Source organism: Pituophis catenifer, unplaced genomic scaffold, assembly GCF_029215685.1.
Source record: "Pituophis catenifer annectens isolate HBS135680 unplaced genomic scaffold, rPitCat1.0.hap2 SCAF_2, whole genome shotgun sequence".
NCBI lineage: Eukaryota > Metazoa > Chordata > Lepidosauria > Squamata > Colubridae > Pituophis > Pituophis catenifer.
In genome coordinates, this window is record NW_027256882.1 from 181,637,234 (window position 1) to 181,658,197 (window position 20,964).

Sequence of the window (20,964 nt, forward strand, 5' to 3'; positions counted from 1 at the left end):
ATTGAATACATCGGAGGTGAGATAGAATTAGAGGCGATGAAAGGCCATTTTCTTCTTAAGGTATTAAAGATGGTTTAAAACAGATGGTTAAGACAAAAAAGGGTAAAGTAGATAATTGTACAAGGAAGCTAATATAATAGAACATCGGAATACCATCTCCCTCTTACAGTGATGGGAAAGTCTTGTGATTAAAATAAGTTAGTCAAAAAAAGGGGGATGAGAGTCTCAATGACCGCCCTCTCACGGCGACCAGTTCAGAGTTACAGAGACAAAGGAGAAGATGGTCCGTCCCATCCACTTGTATAAATATTACAAATGAATTGTTCAAGACTCTCGATGTCTATGCTTCCTCCCTTTCTGATACCAGCAAAAATCCGAAGATAAGGTCGAAAAAAGCAAGGTGGAGCATCCAGGCAGAAGAGATGAAATCAAATAATCATGATAACTAGGATAGTCAAGGAGGATAGTCAAAAATAGTTAAACATTTTTAATGTTAAGGACTTAAAAAATCCTTTTAAATGTGGGTATATAATATATATTCATTTTAGAAGTCTAGATAGAATAGAATAAAGCTGGAAGGGACCTTGGAGATCTTCTCATCCAGCTCCCTGCTCAAGCAGGAGAACCTATACCATTTCAGATAGGTGACTGTGTCTAATCTCTTCTTAAAAACCTCCAGTGACGAAGCACCCACAACTTCTGAAGGCAAGCTGTTCCACTGATTAATTGTCTTCACTGTTATGAAGTTTCTCCGTAATTCCAGGTTGCTTCTCTCATTGATTAATTTTCAACCATTGTTTCTTGTCCTGTTTGGAGAATAATTTGACCCCCTCTTCTTTGTGGCAGCTCCTCAAATACTGGAATACTGCTATCATGTCACCCCTAATTCTTTTTTTCTTTAGAATAGCCAAACCCAGATCCTGCAGCCATTCTTCATATGTTTTAGTCTCCAGGCCTTTGATCCAGTGGTGGGTTGCTCCCGGTTCGTACCGGTTTGCAAGAACCGGTAGTAAAAATTTGTAGTAGATCAGAGAACCAGTAATAACATTGGCTGGCCATGCCCCCGTCGCCGCTCGCTTACCCCGCCCACCTCATCAGAGACTTTAAAAAAAAAACTTTTAAAAACATTTTTTCTACAACCTCTTCGGCCGAAAAAAATGCTTTTAAAAGTTAAAAAAAAAAAAAGTTGGCCACGCCCACCCAGTCACTTACCCCAAGCCGCGCCCATAGAACCGGTAGTAAAAAATTTTAGAACCCACCCCTGCTTTGATCATCTTAGTTGCTCTTCTCTAAACTTTTTCCAAAGTCTCAACATCTTTTTTGTAGTATGATGACCAAAATTGGTTGCAGTATTCCAGGTGGGGTCTTACTAGGATTTTATAAAGCGGTACTAATATTTCACATGATCTTGATTCTATGCCTCTGTTTATACAACCCAGGATTGTATTAGCATTTTTGGCTGTTGCTGCACATTGCTAGCTCATATTCAAGTGATCATCCATTAGGACTCCAAGGTCCCTCTCACAGTTACTGTTTTTGAGCCAGGTGTTGCCTAATCTCTACTTATACCTTTGATTTTTTCCTACCTAAATGTAAAACTTTGCTTTTCTCTACATTGAAATTCATTTTCGTTGGATAGGGCCCATTGTTCAAGTCTGTCAAGAGTTTTTTGGATTCAGCGCTTATCTTCTGGGGTATTGGCTATTCCTGCCACTTTAGTATCATCTGCAAATTTGATGAGTTCCACTTCTTATTCCCTCATCTAAGTCATTTATGAAGATATTGAAGGGTACTGGGCCTAAGACATTGTGGAACTCTACTGCTTATTTCTCTCCATGTGGATGTAGTACCATTAAGGACTACTTGTTGAGTACGGTTTATCAGGCAGCTACAAATCCATCCGGTACAAATCAATCCATGTTGGATATGTCTATTCCACATTTTTCTAGTTTATCAAAAAGTAGATTGGATGAGGGTATAATTTACTAAAGGTACACCAACTACATTTTTTTTTCTTCTGTTCAATCATATCCAATTCTCATAGACTGCCTGGACAAGTCCCTGCAGTTTTCTTGGCAAGGTTTTTCAGAGGTGGTTTGCCATTGCTTCCTTTCTAGAGCTGAGACAAAGTGACTGGCCCAAAGTCACCTTTAGTTTTGTGCCCAAGTCAGGATTAAGACTCATATTCTTCTGTTTCCAGCCTGATGCTACTACAACAGGGCTGTGAAACTCCTGGCCCGTGGGCCGGATGCAACACGCGCTGGCCACGCCCATGCCCAGTTTAACAAAGGAGAAAAAAATTGCTATACATCATGTGATGCCGCCTTGACGACACAAGTTTGACACTATTGTACTACAACTAGCCAAATTGGCTCTCTTTACAAACTACATTACAAACATGCAAATATATTACAGATGCAGCCAATATTGGTATTCCTCAATTTTCCCCCAAATAATCCCAATTTGCCATGAAGTTGAAACTAACACAAATGGCATCCACCATTCTTTATTCCATGAGCCATGAAGCAGAAATTTTGATTTTGATGTATGATTTTACTCTATCTTATGTCATATTCTTCAAACTATAGCTCAACAAACCATACTTAGAATATTGCATGTTCAACATGCTTTTTAAGAGCCGTGGTGTCACAGTGGTTAGAATGCAATATTGCAGGCCAACTCTGCATTCCACTGCCAGGAGTTCAATCTTGACCAGCCCAAGGTTGACTCAGCCTTCCATTCTTCCGAGGTTGGTAAAATGAGGACCCAGATTGTTGGGGGCAATATGCTGACTCAGTAAATCACTTAGAGAGTGATGTAAAGCACTATGAAGCAGTATATAAGTCTAAGTACTATTGCTATTGCTTTCCTGTTGTTGCCTTCAGCCTGTAGCTACAAGGGTGTACTGTAAGGGATCAGTTGATCCTCTTGATTCAGAATAAGAACTGCAACTAGAATTCCCTTATTTTATTTGTTTTTGCCCAGTTTTAGCTAGCTAGCTAAAAACAGTAAAAAAAATTTTAATTTTGTCACCTCTTCTCCAAAGTTCTAGCCACCCTCGTTAGTATTGTACCATCTGCAAATTTGATATGCATCCCCTCAATTACTCCATCCATATAATTTAAAAACACTGAACAGCATTAACAGAACAATTGTTACAATCATAAGCACGTTCCTTTACCAGTTCAGGGTCTTCCTGACCTCATAGCTCCTATTCGGGTGTCAGCTGTGGTCAATAATCCCAGTAACTGCTCATATATAATTTAATTTTATTCATCATTTTATTTATCACCTGTGCTGTGTGTTTTAAGATGGTTCACTGCTCTGATGTTTTATATTTTGATAACACATTTTATATGCTATTTTTGTTAGTTTTTATGCATTAATGCTGTATTCGGTTATGCCATATGAAATAATAGCTGTGGTCAGGAAAGCCTTTGCACAACCTCACTTGCACCCTTTCCTAGACTGGAGGGCCCTTCACAAAATCACTAGTCACTTTACAGCTTGAAGACTGCAATGTGCTTTACATGGGACTGCTCTTAAAGACCATACAGAAGCTTCAATTGGTCCACAGTATGGTAGGACAAGCAGTAATGGACATGCCTTGGTATGCCGGTGTAACACCTGTTTTGTGCGCTGCATTGGTTGCTGCAGCGCCAAATCCGTACTGCTGGCATTAGCAAAAACACGCTCTTATCATCACGTTTGTCGCTGAAGCGCCTCAGAGCAGCGCCAAACCCTTTTTCAACGCCAGGGGGACCCGGAACTTTGTACTACCATGCTTCTACATTTTCTGTTCTCTCCACTGTGGCGAGAACGGGCGACGACAACATCCGTTTCCGGCCTCAACGCCGGAAGCGCTGGTCTCCGTTGGAAACGCGGCCTGGGGGAGGTATCCGACCAGGTCGGAGGTGACAGCCGGGATTGGCCCTCGTGCTGGAAGAAGGAAAGGGTCGCGAGGGAGAAAACAAAGGTAGCGCTTCTCCTTCTCCGTCCGGAGCCTCACCGTTGCTCCTGCGAAAGCAACGTGGGGGCCGCGGCGTGGTTAATCTTCGGTGCCGGTTCGCTAGGCCTCTGCTGCTGATGGCCCCCTCCCCTCTCCTCCTGGACTTCCAAGCTACATATATGCTTTCTATAACGTAAAGTATTATGAAGAGCTGTTCATGTGGGCTTCCGTCCGCTCGACTTTGCTCCTCCTCGCTTTAGGATACTGCCGCACCGTTGCCAGATGTGTATGGCTGCAGGGATGCTGCAAGAATCGCCGTATATCTCCGTATCCGGGTGGTGTTTTCATGGCCACTCTCGATTCCGGAGGCCCAACTGTTTTCAGATTATTTGGTTGGAGAAGCCTTTACACAGTTCACCGCGAAATTGTTATTTTTAGGACCAACCAAATAATCTGAAAATAGTTCTCCAAAAATCACAGGGATTGGTACCTAAGAGGCAATTCTATTTTGTATTGTTTAGGACTATAAACTCGGTAGAGCCTTAGGTTTGCTTTTATGTCACTGAAGTTTTTTAAAAAAAAAATGACCTAAGCAACTTACTAAAGCAGTATACAATAAACTAGCTAGCTAGCATATCTCATTGCTAACATGCAGCATCACTATAATATCAGTCATTACAACATTGTTAATAGCAACCACATATAACCTAAATTTTAGGTCTATTTTAGATCAGACAATACAGAGTATCACCTGCTTCAGGGTAGCAGGAAACTGCCTTCAGTTTATAATGATCACAGGGAATTCTACTAGGGCCCAGCAGGTTCCATCTTTGGTGATGTATCTTTTCTTCGCTCTAAGTTCCACCTGTTGCAGATGATGAATCTTAACAATTATCCAGTAACAAACTGTGCCAAACTTTTTGCTAAGATTTACATCTTTAATCTTTACAAATATTGGGATTAGATATAATTTTTTTATGAATTTCCCCCACCTCTTCCCCCAAATCCTTCTTAATCTTTTGGTTTTTTTTGCTGCAGGCAAAGATGGGTCGTAGGAAGTCAAAGCGGAAGCCTCCACCCAAGAAGAAGATGACAGGAACACTTGAAACCCAATTCACATGTCCTTTTTGTAACCATGAGAAATCCTGTGATGTTAAAATGTAAGCTGTTTATATAAGTGATGGGAGAACACAGCTTCCCTGTTTGATGGCAAACAGGGATATGATACAGCTGTTGGGGCTGTAGATATCCAGAAGAAAAGATTTTGAAAACAAAAACATAGGAAGATGTATTTTTCTAGGTAGGGCAGTTGTGAAATTAAGAAAGATTGAAGTGTTAATAGTAATCTATAGTAATCTAGTTAGCATTAATATATAGTATTTTTATTTGGTATGGTTTTATAGCTAACACCTATAACCTATTTGCATTTTATTCTGCAATCAGAATTCTAGTGGACTTCTAGTAGGCTAATTACTATTTAATTGCAGTTATGATTCTGTGTTTCAGGGAAAGAGCTCGGAATACTGGAGTGATATCCTGTACTGTATGTCTGGAAGAATTTCAGACCCCTATCACTTGTATCCTTTGCTCATTTATTTATTTCAAGTATCAAATAATTGCTCTACTCTGTCCTAGATGTTTTTTACAGTTAAGAAAAATATGCTTGGATTTTACCTATAATAAAGCTTCAATTTAATCAAACATCCAAGATGAGGATTGTGTATTAAATACAAATTAATCATGCATCAAGACATGTAATTGGCATAAACGGTAACATTTACAATAAACTCTTGTTTGAGCCATTACAGCCTCAAATTAATGGATATTAATTTTTTTTTTTAAATTTGATTTATATGCCGCCCTTCTCCGGAGACTCAGGGCGGCTTACAATGCGCTAAGCAATAGCCTTCATTCTTTTGTATATTTATACAAAGTCAGCTTATTGTCCCCACAGCTAGGTCCTCAATTTACCTATCTTAAAAAGGATGGAAGGCTGAGTCAATCTTGAGCCTTGGCAAGATTCGAACCTGCAGTAATTGCACGCAGCTGTTCTTAATAACAGGGTGCTTTAGACCACTGTACTACCAAGGCTCTTAATTCATTAAGTGATGGTGGAATGGATGACCAAAAAATTCTCAGGGATATCTAAATACATTGAGGCACATTAAACTGAGGGTTTATTGTATTTGGTAACATCTACTTTTGTTTTGCTGTGTAAATTTGAACTTGATTTTATGGTTCCAGTTTTTATTTTAGGACAAGTGCTTTAACTGATTCTTGAAATTTGCATGTTCTGTCTACCCAGTATTAAGAAACTGTAAATGAACCCTGATCAAGATCCTATTAAGCACAACTGTATACTTTCCTTTGCTCCATGGTATCTGTACAATCGTAATAGAAATATTGGCTTTGCATATTCATTCTGAATTCAGAAGTTTTTTCTAGTTAGAAGACACGTTAATACATTATTATCCTTGACTTTTGTCCTTAAAGATCTTTCAGAACCAGTGGATGTTTACAGTGATTGGATAGATGCTTGTGAGGCAGCCAATCAATAACAACTTAAAAGGAACTTGGTGGAAGTTAATGTTTCTTTATTCAAGGGTGGGGGTATTTGTTTCACAATGCATTGGAGAAACAGCTGGAGTGACTATGAAATGGTGGTTTGTGCTCTTTTCTTCTATTCAGTAACCTATCTTTTTATATGAATATTGTGGAGTATAAAGACTAATGACTACCAAAAAAAGACCTGCAAGTATGGGAAAGATCAGCTTTTATTCAGGTTGATGCTTGGGAAATTTTTCTCTCAAGATTGAAATATGAGGTTCAGTGCATCAGATGCTGCTGTTCCATTTTTGTTAATTTATTTTGGGCTTATAGAGAAGGGCTTCCACACAAGCTTCTCTTCCATTGTCTGATGGTTCTTGGAATTGTACTTCATGTTAAATTGCGAAGTATAGTCAGCAAGAATATATGGAATGTAAGAAAAAATAGCCCTAGCTTGGTCCCATAATACAAGCTTTATATTTATCTGTTGGAACAATAATCATGAAGTCAACCTTTCTCAATAACATGTCTCCAGGTAGAATGGCAATGTGTTGCCTGTGTTTCAGCTCTTCTGTGGCACTGGGCATGGGATTCTGAGAACTGTGTTATGTAATAAAGTATAATTCAGAGAAGCAAACCTGCATGACTCACTGAGAAATGGTGCCGTCGTCTTAAAAACATTTTGGTGCAATATACGTAGAGCAATTTTACCATTATAATTCCTTTAGTATGAACATTTATTTGACCATTTCACTTTTACCATAATACTGTGTATGGAACAAGTATACATTCTGCTCAGAACATTTCACTAAATTGCTTTTTCCCTCATACATGAATCCTAGTAAATATTTTTATGACTAGAATGAATATGTCCATGCATATAGGAGGATAGACTATGGCTTGACTCTGAATCTTATATACAGTGCATTCAGAAAGTGTTCAGACCCCCTTTACTTTTTTCAATTTTGCTATGATGCAGCCTGATTCTACAGTTGTTGAAATTCATTTTTTTCTCATTAATCTACACTCAGTATCCCATAACAACAAAATGAAAACAATTTTAGAAATGTCTAAATTTATTAAAAAGAAAACCTGAAATATCACATTGGCATAAGTATTCAGACCCATCACTCAGTACTTTGGCAGCAATTACAGCCTTGAATCTTTTTGGGTATGACGCGACAAGCTTTGCACACCTGGATTGGGGAATTTTCTGCCATTCTACCTTGTAAATCCTCTCAAGCTTAGTCAGGTTGGATGGCGACCATTGGCAGACAGCTATTTTCTGGTCCCTCCAGAGATGTTCAATAGGGTTCAAGTCAGGTCTCTGGCTGGGCCACTCTAGGACATTTGCAGAGTTGTCCGTAAACCACTCCTCTGTTGTTGTGGCTGTGTGTTTAGGATTGTCATGTTGGAAAGTGAACCTTCAGCCCAGTCTGAGATCCTGAGTGCTGTGGAATAGGTTTTTATTGGGGATATCCCTGTACTTTGCTACATTCAGCTTTCCCTCAACCCTGACCAGTCTCCCAGTCCATGCTGCTGAAAAACACTCCCACAACATGATGCTGACACTACCATGCTTCACTATTGGGATGATATTGGGCAGGAGATGAGCGGTGCCTGGTTTCCTCCAAACATTTAGAATTGAGGCCAAACAGTTCAATCTTGGTTTCATCAGACCAGAGAATCTTGTTTCTCAGAGTCTGAGATTCCTTCACGTACTTTTTTGCAAACTCCAAGTGCGCTGTCATGTGTTTTGCACTGAGGAGAGGCTTCCATCTAGTCCCTCAGATCGGTGGAGGGCTGCAGTGATGTTTGTCCTTCTGGAACTCTGTCCCATCTCCACACAGGATCTTTGGAGCATAGAGTGACAATTGGGTTCTTGGTCACCTCTTACTAAGTCCCTTCTCCCCTGATTGCTCAGTTTGACTGGGCGACTAGCTCTTGGAACAGTCCTGGTTGTGCCAAACTTCTTCCATTTGAGAATTATGGAAGCCACTGTACTTAGGAACCTTCAGTGCAACAGAAATTTCCTTGTAGTCTTCCCCTGTGCCTTGCAAATTTTGTTGTAGTCTTCCTCTGTGCCTTGCAATAAGCCTCTGAGCTCTACAGTTCCTTTGATCTCATGGCTTTTGCTCTGCTACACTATGCTTTGTCAGCTGTGAGGCCTTCTATAGAGAGGTGTGTGCCTTTCCAAATAATGTCCAATCAATTCAACTTGCCACAGGTGTAGAAACATGTCAGCAATGATCAAGAGAAATGGGAGGCACCTGAGCTAAATTTCAAGGTGTTGAAAGGGTCTGAATACTTACGCCAATGTGATATTTCAGTTTTTCCTTTTTAATAATTTTACAGAAATTTCTAAAATTCTGTTTTCCCTGTTTTGTTATTATAGGGTACTGAGTATAGATTAATGAGAAAAAAATAAATTTCAACAACTGTAGAATCAGGCTGCAGCACAACAAATTGACAAAAGTGAAGGGGGTCTGAATACTTTCTGAATGCACTGTACAAGGAAGAGAAGCTATTTTGACCTATTCCCAGTTTATCTTCTTCACTCTTGGAATTAAGAAACTCTGGTTATTTTTTCAAGTTAAAACCACTATAGCATCAAGTTTTGTATCTTCTAAACCTGAACTAATTCTGTGCTCTACAGACAACAAGTTCTTTGTACATAATGTTTGAAGAAGCAAAAGCCCATTCCTTGTTTTTAAAATAATCTGCAAGGGATCTTGAACTGAATATTTTTCTTCTTAAAAATGTCATAAAGTAAAAGAAGAGGTTCAGTGTGTTATTACGGTGCTATAACTTGCAAGATGCTCTTTTGGTTTTTTGGATATAGTTTTTCCTATTTTTTATTGTACTGCAAACTGATAGGTTGGAAGGATCTTGAAGGTCTTCTATTCAGCCCCCTTCCTAGAGTAGGAATCACCAGATAATCCTAGATAAATGGTTGTCCAATTTTTGTTTGAAAACCTGCAGAAATGGAGGACCCTTCAGGAAGGAGAATTTCCATTAACAGCTTTTATTGTCAGGAAATTGCTCCTTATTTCAAATTTGGTGCTGTCTCTATAAAACTTACACCCATTGACTCTGGTCATATTCTCAGGCAATACAGAAAATACATCTATACTTTCTTCCCTGTGACAGACCATTTCCAAGTATTGGAAGACTTTTATATCTCCCCCTAGCTTTCTTCTCTTTAGGCCAAATATTCTAGTGCTTTTGTACACTTATCAGTTTTACAGGGTGCCTAACCAAGCAAAATAATTTTTTGATTCTTTCCCCCTTTATATTCATCCAAATTCTTTCAGTAGGGTTTTCAACCAGAGCATCACAAACGTTCATATTGGTGTAATCATTCTTTATGTATAATGTGATAATTAATCCATTTCTCTTGCTGAGTTTCTTTTGAACAAATTGTATCCTTCCATTACTATAGCCCAGGGGTGTCAAACTTGCAGCGTCACGGCGGCGTCACATGAGGTATGGGGACTTTTTTCTCCTTCGCTAAACCAGGTGGGGGCGGAGCCAGCACGTGATGCATCCGGCCCACTCTCTACCAATCATGAATTCCATCCCTTGATTTCCATGACTTATAATGTAATGAGTTTATCTTTCTCTCTGATTGTCAAATACACATGCTCTGAAATTGCCTCCCAATCTCATCATTTAAATAATCTGTATGATTTTCATTTTTTATATTTCATTTTTCCATTTTTCATAGCTGCTCTGAGTAAGTAGAAAGGCAATAACTCATTAAATAACTAAATAGATGTATGATATAGCATGGTCTAGTTGCTGCACAGCAAAATCTCTTTTCTGTGTAGGGGGTCATTTAGATTTTAAGAAAGCATTTCCTGGGAGTATTGGGCAAGGCAGGTTCCATCTCTGGAGTGGAAAGTGCTTATGATAAGGGGGAATTGCCCCATAAATAGCACAAAAGCAGATCTGGAACAGATAGAAGATATATGCAGCTGACATCCTTGTTAATTTGCCTTTCCAAATAAAAAAACAGGTAAGCCTAAAATCTTTTTTCTACTTCAAGGAAGTTAATAGCAAATCACGTCCATATTGTTGCCAGGAAAAATATAGAGTAGTCATGAAGATTCCAGCTAACAGAACAACTGAATAATCTAAGAACCTGGGATCATAGAATGGTGTGTTTGTGGCAAATCAGATGATTAGGCTTGTTTATTCACAGTTGCCCAATCTTCAGGCCAGTTATTGATACTTTAGAGAGTGTATTCTAGGACAACCAAGAGGTCATTCCTTTTTTTCCAGTGTCTATATAAATCTTTGGTTAACTGGAACCTCAGGATATATTACTTAATTGGAAGCTCAGGATGCATAGAATGGAGTTAAGTGTTAGTGTTAAATCTTTTAAATAATAAGCTATTACCTTCTTATTGTAAGCTGCCATATGAATGTATCCAGCCTTTCCAGTGTATCTCTGCTCCAGGATTCTAAATCATTTTGGAAATGAATCAGCAGCTTGTTAAGCTAATTATATCACCACACTAACTGGATAGTTGAACAAGTTAAATACTGGAAGCATAACCAAAGCAGGGAGGTGTTCTCTACTGGATGCTTTTATTCCTACCTGGATTGACAACATACTTAACAGTAAGTTTGCTTCACCCTGGTGTTTTGACAGTAGAATCCTTCCCTTTGGTAAAAAGGTTGCCATGTTAAGAGTCTTAATTTATCTTCTGGTTAGTAAAATGGCAGTCCTTGCAGGATTAACAGATTAACAGAGTTGGAAGGAACCTTGTAGCCATCTAGTCCAATCCCCCCAGTCCAATCTCTTCTTGAAAGCCTCCAGTAATGAAACTCACACAACTTCTGAAGACAAGCCCGTTCCATTGGTTGATTCTTCTCACTGTCAGAAAATTTATCCTTATTTCTAGGTTGAATCTCTCCTTGATCAGTTTCCATCCATTATTCCTTGCCTGTCCTTCAGGTTCTTTGGAAAACAGGTTGACCTCCTCCTCTCTGTGGCAGCCCCTCAAATATTGGAACACTGCTATCATGTCTCCCCTGGTCCTTCTCTTCACTAGACTAGCCATGCCCAGTTCCTGCAACCGTTCTTTATATGTTTTAGCCTCCAGTCCCCAATCATCTTTGTTGCTCTTCTCTGCACTGTTTCTAGAGTTTCAACATCTTTTTTATAGTGTGACCAAAACTGGATGCAGTATGATGATGGCGGAGCTGAACCTACTTAACATAGTGAGACAAGTGTTTCATTGTTTTGTTTGATTTCTATAGCTGGTCATCTCAGCAAATGACTCTCAGTGGCTCACAATTGTTAATTCATCTGTTCAATCTTCTGTATGAATCTGGCCTGTATATGTTACATAGTGAAATATATACGTAGGGACAGCACCTGCTCACAGGATCATTCTTGGGAATTGCTTTGAATTGAACATCAGCTATGATGAGGCACACTAAATAGGCTTTTATGTGCAATTCTGTCCATGTGGTTGTGTGAAAATCAGCTGATTTGGGGATAATTTATTATTTGAAAATTCATTGAACAGATTTGCTTCAACAAAGTGTTAAAAACTGAAATATTTCACTTTTAAGTGTGTTTCATTAGAATATTCCCAATTATTCCAAATATGCAAAATTGACTCTTGGTGGCTGTATGCATACATTAGTAATGATTTTGGCAACAATACAGTGAGGGTTGCTATTACTGTTTTCCAGATAAAGAGATAGATACAAACACTTTACATTTCCCAATCTTGTCTACAGACCTGCTGTATCTTGATAGTTCCTTCCTGCAGAAATATTCAAGTGAACAAAAACTGTCCTCTATATTGAGATTTTATTTTTAGTTTCACTGAAAACTTTTAATGATAACTCATTTGCTAAAAGTCTTTTTCATACTGTTGATTATATTGCAATGTAAAGAATGCATTCATGATCGTGTAGCTTCACATTTCATGCTAAGAGTAATGAATGTAATGGGGTTTGCCTTTAGCACATTTTGTAGTGCTGACTGCTTCCATTAGATAAGAGATGCTTATATAAAAATTCAAACAAATGACTTAGCTGATAGAGGTTTCATGGAATAATTGAATTCTGTGTGGTTATCTTCTCTTAAAATATCTTAGACCCAAGGGTTACAAAAGACCTTTGCTTGGAGAACCATTAAAGTAAATGATCTGACATGTTGTAATAGGAAGGGTTACAGTGACATCTTCATTTGTTTTTAAATGGATACGTAAGAAGTATGTGTTAAATTGCATTTAAAATCATATTTTAAAAGCCCCCTTTTCTCTTTATTGTGCCAAAGTGAATGAAGTAAATTTTTACAGAACGTTGCAATGAAACATACCTCTTTATATGTTTTGGTTTTAAGGGAAGCGTGCCTTTAACTGTTTAGCATGCAAAACACTTGCAACTGTAGGAAGGATGTGGATTTTTAGGAAGATAAAGGGCAAGTGCTTTCATTGACTCTATTAGCTTTTCAGTAGTATATATTTATGCCATTTTGGAAAATGAGCAAATATTCCTCTAGTTCTACATAATTACCAGAGAATATGGCAATAGGAAAAAAAAAATAGTGAAGCCAGCCATTCCTCAACTAAATATACATATAGATGACAGGCACACCAATCCTGAACTACAAGTGCAGGGATTAGATGATAATTGAATAAAATTTATCTGTTAGTAGGAAAATGTTTTAATATGCATAATTAGATTCATAGGCAGCAAAAAGTGAGACCCAGTGTGATGTTATGTTCTAGGTCAGGGGTAGGTAACCCTCAGCTCTGGAGCTGCATGTGGCTCTTTCATCCCTCTGCTGTGGCTCCCTGTTGCCGGTCGGTGGCACAATTTTGAGAGGAGCTTCTGGTTGGGGGAGGGGCAGGGAAGCATGGCGTGCCAGGAGGAGACTTTATGGCAAGAGGCGGGTTTTCTGGTCGGCTCCACAATTGATAGGGCTTTTGGTTAGGACAGGTAGAGGAAAAAGGATGCCATGCTAGGTGGAGAATCTATGGTGGGGGAACTGGATTTCCGGTCAGCTGCAGAATTGAACGGGGTGGGGGGGCATCCGGTTAGGATTTTGTGGCTCTTTGAGTGTTTAAGGTTGCCAACCCCTGTTCTAGGTATTGGAGTAGAGACACCCAGAAAAGCTCATTCTGGGTGACTTTGAGCCAATTTCTCTTTCTCAGTCCAGGCTATCTCACAATCTACCTTATCATGGGAGAAATTGGAGGAAAGGATGCTTTCCTTGAGTTCCTGGAAGAAAGGCAAGCCACAGCTAGATGCACAGGCAAGTACTAATAAATCCTACTTCTGTGTGAAGTATATAGTTGTTGGTCTTATAACTTGAATTGCACAGTATTGTCTTTATGGTAGATGATTTTGTCTTTGTACAAGGCACATGATTATTTACATAAATCTGGAGAAGAATGCTTTAAAAAATAATTTTGGTTCCTGTATGTTCAGTTAGTTTTACCTAATTTCCCATGCCTTTAAATTCTTAGGTTGTATGCAAATACACAAATGTCTATTATTTACTGCAAATTAAATATGTACATGGGGATGAATGGAACAAATAAGATCAGAGATACTGTAGTGACATGCTGACTAATGAGAGATAAGTAAGGCAAATACAAAGAAACAGTTGTATATCGCCAAGACATTCCTATCCATGTAATATATCAGCAGGTTTATGCAGAAGCTGCTTGTTATAAAATTAAACAAAGAATTAAAAAGCATTGGGTTGTTTTGCAGGAAAGTTTGTATTCTTGGGCAACTAGCTGTTCAGTTTCCAGACAGTTTCTGCCTGAAATTGCAGAGGTCCTTGGTTTAACTTTGCATCTTCCTTTTTGCACCATCCTTTCCAAATGACCTGACATTGGCCACCTACTGATCTTAAGGCATATTTATATGTGTCACCAGTCTAGTGATGTTGCCTGGCTGGTATGACCAGTTCCTGCAATCACTCTCCACCCATACACCCATACACATTTTCAACCACAATTTTTTGCTTTCCAAGAAGTTAGTGGCTGGCTCAGGTTGCCACTGCGCTTGCACAAATTTGGTGTGTTTCAGGAAACAGAAGTGATTGGAGCCTCTGGCAAAGTTAACATATGGAGAACTTGATATTTTATATCTAAGCAGGTCAGAAAATGTGGCTTGCCCTGAAGCAATTTGTGTAATTAATGAATACAAAATAGAGTGCAGCAGCTAACAATTACAGATTGTACCTTCATTGCCTGCCTCTGCATTGATCCAAAACATTACCGGCAACTGGCACTGGGAAATGATTGACAACTGCCAGGGCTTTTTGTCAATTGAGAAGCCAAGTTAAGAGGACTCATTCTTTTGTTTCTACTTCTCTCAACCTACTGGTTTTATTATTTGATCTTTCATCCTGAGAGTTTTGAGCCATATTAGTGCATGCTCAAAAGCAGTGACAGTAGTTGATAAGTCAAAGCGTGAAAGATATCAAGGTGAAGCTTTAACACTCAGTGACGGGGAAGCCTGGCTCTGGCATGTATTAAGGAGTCTTTAGTGAGCTTGTTAGCAATTTAAGGAACTGTCTGAATCTTCTTATATTCCTGGGTTAAAATAATCACATGATGATGGATCTTTTAGGAAGCGCCTTGCAGTGCTGGTGTCTCTATTTTATATCTGTCCCACAACTCCTGCTGGCTATTCAGAGTTGTAGAAGTTATGATGGCTGTGGTTATATTGGTCCTCATCATCTCCAATTACAGGATAGGCAGGCGTGAGACAATACTTGGAGTCATAGACTTGCCGCGGTAGCCCATACACAGTCATGCCTTGCTGTGAGGCTCCTTTGTTGCTGCCCATTTGCAGGGAGATATTCTGGGTGTCACAGTGCTCCATGCCAAGGGTGGGCTCAAAGATTTGTCTCTTGGTTCCAGGAGCTGTCATGCCCGCCTGAGGTGGGTGCAGTAGAGGAAAAAAGGGGAAGAATAGAAAAGTAAAAAGCAGTTACTTGGAGAAAGTGTGAAAAGATTGGAATAATTGATAAATGACCACACATATATACCTGCCAGTTAGTATTTAGCATGATTACTAAACCTTTGTGTTGAAGAAAATATGCTACCCAAGAAAAATAATTTGACTCTTTGCCTTGTAAGATATTTATTTTCTAATTGATATATCTCAGAATGGAGTAATTGGCTTTCTAGCATACCTCAATAATTTCTTTATCTTGATTTTTGAGAGCTAAAAATCTCTTTTGAGATTTGAGGTGCCTAATTTCTACACTACTCTTAGAGGAAAGAACAAGCGATGACTTGTTTACACCAAATATATCTTGAGATAATAGTGTTTGCCTCAGTTCACATGTTTTCAGAGACCAAAATCCAAAGAATCATGTGCTCCCAAATTAAATGTTGATGTACAAACAGGAACAGGGACTTTGTGTTTGGAAGAATTTGAGAGTTGTGTTTTTTTTTTTGTGAGACCTAAACACAAGCTACATAAAAGTGTTCTAGATATAGTTACCTAGTTTCAGACAATGTATGTCTGAAACCCTTAGGAATGTCCCAGCTATGTAGACATATGGCTACCTCTGAAGTACTTCAGAGTCAAAGGCAAACAGGCTTTGGAGCATGCAGTGGCATGAACATAGCACCTGTCCAACTTCTTAAAGCAGCTGCACTGAAGTTGCTGTGTGGTTGCTGCATACAACTTGAAGAGTTGTGAATAGGATTCATATGCCTTGAAGTACCTATTTGTCTTCAATCTGAAGAGCCTAGTATTATCTGAGTAAGCATACTGAAATATACAGAAACTGCAAAGAAGGAACTTATCCTTTGTTTCTACATGGAGATTATACTATGATAGAAGCAGTGTATCTGCTATTGTACAAGCAGTTGTGGTAATCCTACTAGTCAATAAATTGTTGATGTTCCAGTGGAAGAATGAGGAGGAAAACAGATAAGAGTATCAAAATCATCTCAGTAACCCATTTTTTTTCCATTCAGATTTCTTACCTGGCTAGCCCCCTTGTTGGTTCCCATTTGTAGACTGATTGTGGCCTGATCTAGAGGTTGGTCTGCACCCAACTTTGGATCATAGAGGTGTCGACGTGTGCCATATGCTGTCATACCTTGCTGGCTGGCAAACTTGTTGGTGCCCATCTAAGAAGAATGCAGTATTGACAATTAGACTCATCATTCTCTTTTTGCCAAGTTTCTATTTCATATACTGTATAGGTTAAAAACTTTCTCTTCATTCTGTCACTTAGATCTTTTCTCCATTTTCTCCCTAGTGATTTATATCATGCAACATTACTCAGCCATGACTGGTAACAAAACATTCCATATGAAGACAGCTTTATGGTATCACTATAAATCACAAGTGAAGAACTGGTCCTTTTCATGTCTTCTGTCTCCCTTACCTACTTGGCAGTGATTTTAATGCAGGAAAACTCAGTTCAAAGCACTGACATTCCTAGAGATAATTTTTTGAGAACAAACTGGCAAAAATCACATTGGCAAATATAATACTTAGACAACAAGATGCCAGTTTTAATGAGTAAGGTATAAAATGGAACTGAGGGCAGTTCACCCACAGACTTTGCACCATTTCTGAATTTTTTCCAGAATTGAATCTCCTATGCTGCTGTCTTTACCCACCAGTTGAGCCTGTTAATTTGTAGCTTGGCTGCAGTGTAAAATACTGATATGTTTCCAGTAATGAAGCTTGGAAGAGTTTGTGAGTGGTCTGTTTTCAATCTGTTGGCAAAAATTCTTGCCATTTCCCAGCTTCAGAGCTGGCATAGCATCAATGTCATCTCAACTGGGGGCCAGGTGGAGTCAGAATGATGAAAATAGCATCACATTGCAAGCCCATTCCTTTTGTACATGCATTATAATGTTACATATTTCAAAGTGGTGGAGCCTACAAAACAAAATCACTTTCAATTCTGCAGATTCCATTGATATTCACTTAGCCCATAAACAGAAGTGACCTGAGAGTTTTACAGGCATATCTTTACAGCAACTGCTCCTATATTTTTGGTGCATATCACAACAACAAAAAATCTACTGATTCCAGTACTATTACTATGCAGTAAATTGTTTTGATTCCCTGCACATAATAACTCAGATGAAAAGAGCTCATGTGAATTTGACTATGTTTTCTTCCCTTAAGCAGTGGGCTCAAACCATGCTTACTGCTGCTTGGGATTGTTTTGTTTTGCTCCCTCCCCACCTCTCCTCCCCCCCGCCTCCTGGATGTGTCTATTTTGGAGAAGAAATTGGTTTTCTAACAGTGTATTTTCTTTCCCTACAATGTAAGATGGGAGAAAGGGAATTTCTATTGCTTCTCTCTCCCCTGCAATTTTCAGTGTTTTGTTCATGGTTCTCATCAGCATTTTTTTACTGGCTAATGCACACCTGGCTGATCCATATGTATGCATCTTGCTGTATTAGTCTGCATCTAATGAGCTAAGAATAGCAAACACACTGGTTTGGCACCATTTTTATCTCCTCTGCAATTAATTGACTGGAGGAAGTGTTGCTTAGTTCTTGGTTCTTCAAAGCTGACTGTGGTGAGAAACATTGCAGATCAATCTCAAACTGTTTCAGGACATTTGGGCAGAAGGATGAAAGCTCTCATGTGGAAGTGCCATGGTAATTATGTATTTGGCCACAGTACACATTTGCACAAAGAAACTAATTTTGAAGGTATAGCAAGGTATACTAAATTGTTTGCTACAGACAATGATATAAAATATCTGTATCTTAGGGAAACAGTTGCTATGACCGAAGCCACACACCTGCAATCCAATGATGTTCCGTCCTTCTTTCAGCTTTTCAGGCAGGAATTTCCGCTGTTGTTTTTCGGCATATTTTACTCCAACATTCACCCTGTTGCCTTTTGTCTTTGCCTGTGTTGTGACAATCAGAAATCCTTTCAGATGTTTCTCTCAGGTATTTTGCCAGAATGAGGCTGGTCTGTTTTGCAGCAGAGTTGAGAGCAACAGGAAGTTTCCCCCTGCCCCAGACCTCCTAGTTATTTCATTTCAAATTGGATCAAAAACCCTGGACTCAGTGTTTAGATCTGCAAGTGATTTCCTTGAGATATCATTTCTATGATGTCCAAACTGAAATCTCAGCACTTTCCTTCTGAATGTGTAAAATTAGGCTGAGCATATATGGATGTGCAAAAAGAAAGGGTTCTATGTACTTCTATAATTTAGGGTTTACTGCTAGCATGTAAAATTCTGGGAAGGAGTCTTGGTAGAAATTAACTGAATATACTGAAAAAAGATTCCTCCTGCCCATCAATATAACTCTTCTGATGGAAGATTTATAGACCAATAAGGGATATTCTAGATCAGAGGCAGTATAACAGGTATTTTCTTCTAGTAGTGAAGAGTTAGCTATGAGATTGTCATTCTAAATGTAATCTGAGGCTACATTGATCTTGGCCACCACTCACATTTCAATATGGTGATTGGGTTATACAATATTATGTTATTGGGGTGATATCTATGAAATACATTCATGCTATCATATAGGGTTCACTGAAGAAAAAATGAGCAAAAACAACTTACCATGCTAGCTAAAGCAATCAGGGTGGACTGGACCTGGGTATGGTTTGTATTTTCAAAGAGATCATTTGCTTCAAAAATGTCGTGGGGTTTTACGCCATATCTTGTGATAGCCTTAATAAAGTTGCCAATGTTTTCCAGCTGCAAAACAGGAGTCAAATAATCATTTACAATCATTGAGCATTTTCCAGGAATGATTTCCTTTACAATGCTTCCCCTAAAAAGTGGATGGTGGAATCTTCTCCAATATGGCATGTAACTGTAATTCCAGCACGTCTGAAAAGCATTATGGTAGGGAACACTGATTTAGTACTGTCTCAAAGCTCAAGGGGAAAAATTATAGCCATCTACTTAATGCATCACAAGTGCAATGGTGGAAGCATAAGGACTACATGAGGACTCTTCTAATGAGTGGATTCATGAGCCAGAAGTGCTTCCTTCACTTTTTACAGTCAGCAAAGATGTAGCAGTTAGTAAAAAGATAGGAAAGTAGAAAGATAAATATTATTCTGCCCTGTTTGGTAATTGCTCTGTGCCTCTAAATATCTACTATCAGAACAGCCACACAACATATACTGTAGGACCCCAACCCCCGGTCCGTGGACTGGCACCAGGCTGCAACATGCCAGAAACCGGACTGTGCAAAGCCCCATCCATGAGATGCAGGCAGCATGTGAAAACACACCCCTTCTGGTCCGCAGGAAAAAAACTCCACAGAACTGGTCCCTGGTGCCAAAAAGTTGGGGGCCACTGATGTACTGCATAGCAGAACCCTGGCAGTAAAAGCTGCTTTTGAGAGGGAACATTTGGATCAAAGAATCAGGGAAGGGAATTCCTTTCCTCATTGCCCAGTTTTCATACTCATAAACACATCAGCCAGTCTCACCTGCAATATTTGGCTGCATATTTTTGCTCATTAGGCTTTGAAATTGAATTTCACTATTTATTTCTGTCCAATACATTTGTATTTGTTAAAAAATCACTTCTTTAACCTTTTTATTTTAGTTGAAACATTTCTTCATTTGTGTTGCCAATACATTGTTATTTACAGCAAACAGCTGTAAATAAGAGTAGATTAACAGAGTCCGAAGGGACCTTGTAGGTCATCTAGTCCAGGGGTCTCCAACCTTGGCAAGTTTAAGACTTGTGGACTTCAACTCCCAGAATTCTGGGAATTGAAGTCCACAAGTCTTAAACTTACCAAAGTTGTAGACCCCTAATCCAGTCCTACCCCTTCCCAAACAGGAGACTCTACACCATTTCTGACAAATGGCAGTCCAATCTCCCCTTGAAAATCTCCAGTGATGAAACTCCCACAACTTCTGTTCCATGGGTTGATTGCTCTCACTGTCAGAAATTTTCTCCTTATTTCTAGGTTGACTCTCTCCTTGATCAGTTTCCATCCATTATTCCTTGTCTGGCCTTTAGGTGCCTTGGAAAATAGCTTGACCCCCTTCCTCTTTGTGGCAGCCCCTCAAATATTGGAAAGTTATTTACTGTGTAGTAAAGAGAAAAGCTCAGCTATTTCCTGCTGCCATAATGCTAATCTCTCATGTACCTTAGTAAAAGTTTCTTAATAATATAAAGGTAGCACTGATCTGGACATAGTAAGAGAGAATGGTACCTGATGCCAGTTCTGGGTGGACTCATTCACTTTCCTTACAGATCCAGGTTGGAGTTTGTTGATAAGTCTGAAAGCGAGGGGGAGAGGAAAGTTTTATTGCTAGAAAGTTTTATTTCTTCAGCATCAATATACGATTTCTGTGTGTTTACTTTGAGGAAAAAATGCCATGTAATTCAGAAGTGGCAACCTGTATGCTTTTTCTTTCTGAAAAGTTCTCTCTAAACAAAAATACTTATGTGCCCATGGAATGTACTCAAGAAGTGGTCAGTCAGAAGAAAATTGCTGTATTTT

At 39.0% G+C, this 20,964-nt stretch overlaps 2 protein-coding genes across 2 annotated transcripts in view; one reads left to right on the top strand and one right to left on the bottom strand.

Annotated features, from left to right (window-relative positions):
• The first annotated feature begins 3,861 nt into the window (after positions 1-3,861).
• ELOF1 (elongation factor 1) lies at positions 3,862-7,133 on the top strand. The gene is made up of 4 exons (XM_070935253.1): positions 3,862-3,976; positions 4,988-5,109; positions 5,456-5,526; positions 6,443-7,133. The coding sequence occupies exons 2-4, from the start codon at positions 4,994-4,996 to the stop codon at positions 6,505-6,507; spliced, it is 252 nt and encodes an 83-aa protein (XP_070791354.1). The 5' UTR covers positions 3,862-3,976; positions 4,988-4,993; the 3' UTR covers positions 6,508-7,133.
• Positions 7,134-12,309: 5,176 nt separating this feature from the next.
• Positions 12,310-20,964, bottom strand: part of CNN1 (calponin 1) — a 46,052-nt gene continuing 37,397 nt past the window's right edge. The window contains exons 3-7 of the mRNA XM_070938274.1: positions 20,674-20,740; positions 19,053-19,190; positions 18,273-18,383; positions 16,483-16,629; positions 12,310-15,418 (exon numbers count right to left, since the gene is read on the bottom strand). Of these exons, the coding sequence (XP_070794375.1) occupies positions 15,167-15,418; positions 16,483-16,629; positions 18,273-18,383; positions 19,053-19,190; positions 20,674-20,740 (715 nt within the window). The 3' untranslated portion in view covers positions 12,310-15,166. The remainder of the gene's footprint in view (positions 15,419-16,482; positions 16,630-18,272; positions 18,384-19,052; positions 19,191-20,673; positions 20,741-20,964) is intronic.